Source organism: Triticum dicoccoides, chromosome 5A (genome assembly GCF_002162155.2).
Source record: "Triticum dicoccoides isolate Atlit2015 ecotype Zavitan chromosome 5A, WEW_v2.0, whole genome shotgun sequence".
NCBI lineage: Eukaryota > Viridiplantae > Streptophyta > Magnoliopsida > Poales > Poaceae > Triticum > Triticum dicoccoides.
The window spans coordinates 524,811,907-524,817,456 of NC_041388.1; the positions used below are offsets into that span (position 1 = coordinate 524,811,907).

Sequence of the window (5,550 nt, forward strand, 5' to 3'; positions counted from 1 at the left end):
TAACCCAGACGCCAGGGACCAGGCGGGCAGTGCGGGCCAGGGGCCAGACGCCAGGGACCCCGGCGTCTGCTTCGCAACCCAGACGCCAGGGACCTTGGCGTCACCAGAAAAGGTCAGAAACGAAATTTTTTTCGGAACGAGGTCAAATCGGGATTTAGTTTGCCTTAAGGGTCAGAACAGTAATTTTGTCCAGTAGTGGACGAGTATGTACCTGGCACGGCGTCTCGTCCCATCAGACACGGAGACACGAAATGTACCAAGGCACGAGCTGTGCTGCTCAACTCTTCCCTACTCCCTCCGTCCGCGAATAAGCGTACATCTAGTTTTTGTCTTAAATCAAAGTTTTAATACTTTGACCACCTTTCTATGAAAGAGTAAAAGCATTTATGGCACCAAATTAGTATCACTAGATTTGTTTTAAAATGTATTTTCATAATATATCAATTTGATGTCATATATGTTACTATTATTTTCTATAAAGTTGATCAAAAATTTAAAACTTTAACTTAGAACAAAAGCTAGATGTACACTTATTCGCGGACGGAGGGAGTATGTGCAAAGTCACGCTACAGTGCTACAGTGACAGAGTTCCTCTCGGTCATGGTTTTAAATTCTGTGTGTACTTCACCGTCATGGCCCATGAATTTGTTGTTTGGTTCGCCTGACAAACGAGCAAACCAAAAAAACCGTACTTACTGGACAAGAATCAGACAGAAACGGACCTGCCCATTAAATCCTCTCGAGGATGGCATAATTTTGAAGAAGAAAAAAAAGGCACAATTAAGCAACTTGCGCGGGGCAAACTGAAGATGACACTGGCAAGAGTGGAAGTAGCAACATCTGATAAGGAAACCAGACAAGGATTCAGTACAACAGCGAGAGTTTCGCGCGGTAAAAGTTTCAGACTAAACTACATGGTCCCAAACAGTAGGCAAGCCTTGCTAGGTTGCCATGGAACACTCTTGGCGGAAGAAACTTGATTCTAGATCTTACCCTCCCAGAGGCACTCAGGGGAGGGGCCGCCGTTGTTGCGGTTGTTTCCGGAGGAGGCACGCGCTAGGAGATCATGAAGGTGGGGCGGTGGCTGGAGGCCCATGGCGGAAGCACGCTCCCAGCGCTGAAGCCGGTTGACACCGATGCATGGGCCAAACTTCATGTCCATGTCAAACTGCCGCAGCTGCTCCTCTTGCTCACTGAAATCATCTGCAACAATATGGTCATAAGCAAAAATTATGGTTTGTAAACAAAAAGCATGGGCAAGTTTCCACTGTGCACATGACAATCTCTCCAGCAAAGTACCTTTGAGGTCTAAGGATCCGTGAGAAATTAGTGCTGCTGTCTGAGCCTTATTTGAAGCCCCAACAGAGGCCCCTCCAGTGTAATTCTGTGTTTTCTTCTTGGAATATGCTGAAGTTTTGCCGGCACCTCCTTTCTTCTTCTGCCGGTAGAAATCTTTCACGCCAGTAGAAGCCATCCTTGTCTATTATTCAGTACTACTGTTTTTCCTTTTCCTGTAAAAGCCCCCCAACAGAAACTGAAAATCACTTCTGCTGTAGCTTTTGGCCTTCATTTGCATTTTATTCATTTCGCCACAAAGAATGCTATCAGCTATAATAAGTACAATGTGAACATGGCATGATGGCAACAGCAGAAACTTTTCAATGTTTGTTCATAGGTCCTACATAGCCGCCAAGTCCTGACTCCCCAACACTAACGACCCATCTTAATAGAAGGAATCTGAAAGCTGACGTTGTTCTGTCTATGAGAATATGAATATTTCTATGACGATTTGTAAACGTCATATGATTTAAGACTACAATAAACTAGGTGCGAAACATATACTGCAAGAACCAGCAACTGAATAATTAATATATGCATCTCATTTACTACTAAGTGATATTTGCACATAGGTTGTACTAACATTAACCCAGCCAGTTCAAAAGCAAAATAGTCCGCTCGCCTGCCTAAGTCAGAACAAATGGAGCAATTGCGAAACCATGGACCATAAATAAAACAGGTAACAGGCATGAATAGAACACACAAAGCAATATCCTTCCTCACAACCATATACTATACCGTCGACAGCCAAACAACGAAAGGCCTACCGATCTCTGTCATTTCAAGCTCTTCGTATGCACCCGTGCACTAGAAGCAGAATCCGAAGGAACAGAACAGATTTTTTCTATGTATGCTAAGCAGTAAGCTTAAGGCACTGAAATGCATTGATACCACAATGCGGTCACGCCTAAAACAAAAGGTAAGAATACACACATCTTGGTTCTTGAGACTCATTCCGGCTATGCACATGTTCAGCTACTGAACCTGATCCTCCAAAACTCCAGTGGAGATGTTATTGGCGCCGTCCTCTATTCTACCTCCATCACCCCCTTGTTGACTTAAAAATCCAAACTTCCGGTATCACAACCAGCCACATAATGCAGACTCCTGTCTTACACGCGACGAACAGATGTGGTTACATAAATTCCCCTTACCCGCTCCAAAATCGCCAAAAAGGAGGGGCAAAACGATGCTAAGACGGCATGCTGGCGGTCACTCCCCTTGCTAATCTGACGCTCTACCTCCAACTCAAAGAGCTCGCTCAGTCATCAGACCCAATCCCTTCCCGAAAATAGAAAAAAAAAACTATCCCAATCCCAGTCCCCGCAGAGACCTTCGTCGGACTTGCGGAGGCAGTTCCAAGTCCGGCGGAGGTTGGCGGAGGGTACGCAGGGAAGCTTGAGAGACTTTCTGAGATCGAGCCGAGGGCGTACCGGAGAGGCGGCGGAGCAGAGCAGAGCAGGCGAGCGGAGAATCGGAGACCGGCGGCGAGGTCAGGTCGGTAGCGAATCAGGTTTTCGCCTCTTTCGTTTTCTTTTTCTTCGCTTCTCTCGTGTCGTGTTTGACATTATTTTGTATCGTGGCCTTAAAAGCTGTAACGTAGGCCTTGTTAGCCCAGCTGGAGCCGATTTTTTTTTTACAGAGTCGCATCATGGATGGCCCGGCCTTGGTTCAGCCCAATATCAGGTATTGGTTTTTTCCTTTTTTTTCAAGTCTTTAAATAATATTTATTTCTACTTATCTATCTAATCTTCTATATCTAAATAGCTAGCCCCCACTAACTATTTCTCTCAACATGCAAGCATGCCACATCATCCCATAGCATGCATGAGAAAAGGCCCACCTCCACTATCATATGTCTCCCAACATGCAAGCATGTCACTTCATCATTAAACATGCATGAAAAAAAGACTCATCTCAACACGCAAACATCCAAGAGAATTTTCATTCTACTATGCTATTTAGATTTAATAATTTTTTTACAATTATATAGTAATCAAACATAATAAATTATATGTATTTTCAGTTTTAGTTTTTATCCCGCAACAACGTGCGGGGTATCATCTAGTCTGTATTAAAAGTTAGGAACAAATAATGTGCCATAAATTTAAAAAATCATGTATTTCCAGAAAAAAGTGTATACCAACAATTTTCATTTATGCATACAATATCCATGGATTTTTTAAATGCCCTAGTAAATGAAAAATATCCATATGTTGTAGAAAATAGGTTCATGTATGTCAAAAAAAATCCATGTCCTTAAAAAACGTTTCATACATTTTGAAAATATATTCCTGTTTGTAGAAAATGTTTATATATCGTAATGACATAGATGCTCTGCTTTAATAATAAAACATTCACATATGATGGTTTTCACTTTCAGTGTGATTTCGATGAAATTCACTGAATTTCAGTATATACTAAAACAATTACGTTTCGGCCAAAATATTTCAGCGGTTTCAACAATGCACAGGAATTCAAATATCTTTCCAAAATATTCTTCAAAAACTTAAAATATTTAATTGAAGTCAAGTGAATATTTCGGTCATTGGGCCAAAATGCAAACTAAAATAAGTGAAATTAACTGAATTTTGGTGATTTCGGTTGGTGCTGAAATTTTTCTAAAACTGAAATTGAAAACCATGAATATCCAAAAAGCGGCTACGTTTCTCATAAAAACTTTGTATATTTACCCAGGAAAATTAATTTTGTTAAGAAAATAAAATGAAAAATAAAAGAAATAAAATGAAAAATGAAAGAAATAAATTGAAAATAAAAGAAACACAACATTATGAAACCATTCTAGGAAAAAAAAGTTCATCTACCTAAGACAAAACAAGAAATATAGGGAAGGTGTACTAAGAAACAAAAAATAAGAAAAAGAATAAAAACAGATGTAACAAAAAAACTGGAAAAAAAAACTAACCAAAAATGTTAAAACTTGTAGTCTCCCATTCAACTCGCTCCCCTCCCTCCCCACCTCTAGCTAGTGCACCATCTTCATCATTCAGCCTGACGTGGCTATATCGTATTAGTTAGATTTGTGTGGGAAAATGAAGGTACGCAACATCTTACATCATACTTCCCCCGTCTAGATGCATCATTTTAGTGACAATTAGTATGGGACGGAGGGAGTACTATTTTTTAAGATGGACATTGTTGGGGATATTACTACTGGAGGTAAACCGGCCTTCTGTAGCCGGGTTAACTCCTGAAGATTAGAAGCCCATGAAAATGCAAGGATGATGGCGCTTCACGAAGGCCCAAGGCCCAAAGACGGGTTAAAGCCTGTAAATGTAACCGACCTAGTCATGTAACTTGTATTATAAGATAGGAAGGACAGAGACCAAATCGGATATGTTTATGATCCGGCTTCGGGACTCTGTAGCCCGGCGGGCGTCAACCTATGTAAAGGGACGACCCGGCCGCGGTTTAGGGACAGACAACAACTCGGGAGCCAGACAAAGCGGATTCGCTCCCTGGCCTTCGAAACCCTAGCAATACCAATCACAATTAGACGTAGGCTTTTACCTTCCTTGAAGGGGTCGAACTAGTATAAAATCCCCGTGTCCCCTTGTCCGGTTTAACCCCTTTGAGCTAACCCGTAGCGATGGCTCCACGACTAAGTCCTTTCACAAGGACATCTGCCGTGACAATCCCACGACAGTTGGCGCCCACCGTGGGGCTATCGGACGATGGTTTTGAGTTATTGAAGGGCAGCTTTGATGGACTTAAGGGATACACTGTGGGCCGGATGACGAAGAGTCGTCGCGGCAAGCTCTACATCGACAATGCAGGATGGGGTCCCGAGGCCGATTCAATCGAGTACGGGTACCGGGTCCCCTTCAGTGGGATTCACGTCTTCATCAGCAAGATCGGCGAACCGGCCCCTGAGCCGGACATCTGCACCGACATCATCAAAACGGCTCGGCATGCAAGTTCTTCGCCGGTTCAGCCCGAGGCAAGGCATGTTTTCGTAGGTGTCATCCATGGATCGAGATACAAGGATGGGCCGGTGTCCGATGGAGAGACCGTGGTCTATTCTGACGATGAGTCTTCTGAAGAGACCGAATCGCTTTATCAGTTGCAGGACGACCGGATTGATGGAGGATCCGAGGGCAACAGTATTCCGGATTCCCCTGATCTGCCAAACCGGGCCGCCATCTTCATGGCCGGCACACAATCAGCACCTCATTCATCGACCGCCGCAGC

General features: G+C 43.2%; 1 protein-coding gene across 1 annotated transcript; it reads right to left on the reverse strand.

Moving 5' to 3' along the window:
• Positions 1–780: 780 nt before the first annotated feature.
• LOC119302497 (DNA polymerase delta subunit 4-like) lies at positions 781–2,892 on the reverse strand. Its single transcript, XM_037579529.1, has 3 exons — positions 2,772–2,892; positions 1,300–1,511; positions 781–1,203 (listed from the first exon to the last, which is right to left on the reverse strand). Exons 2-3 carry the CDS (start codon positions 1,472–1,474, stop codon positions 983–985), a joined length of 396 nt encoding a protein of 131 aa, XP_037435426.1. The 5' UTR covers positions 1,475–1,511; positions 2,772–2,892; the 3' UTR covers positions 781–982.
• Positions 2,893–5,550: the final 2,658 nt, after the last annotated feature.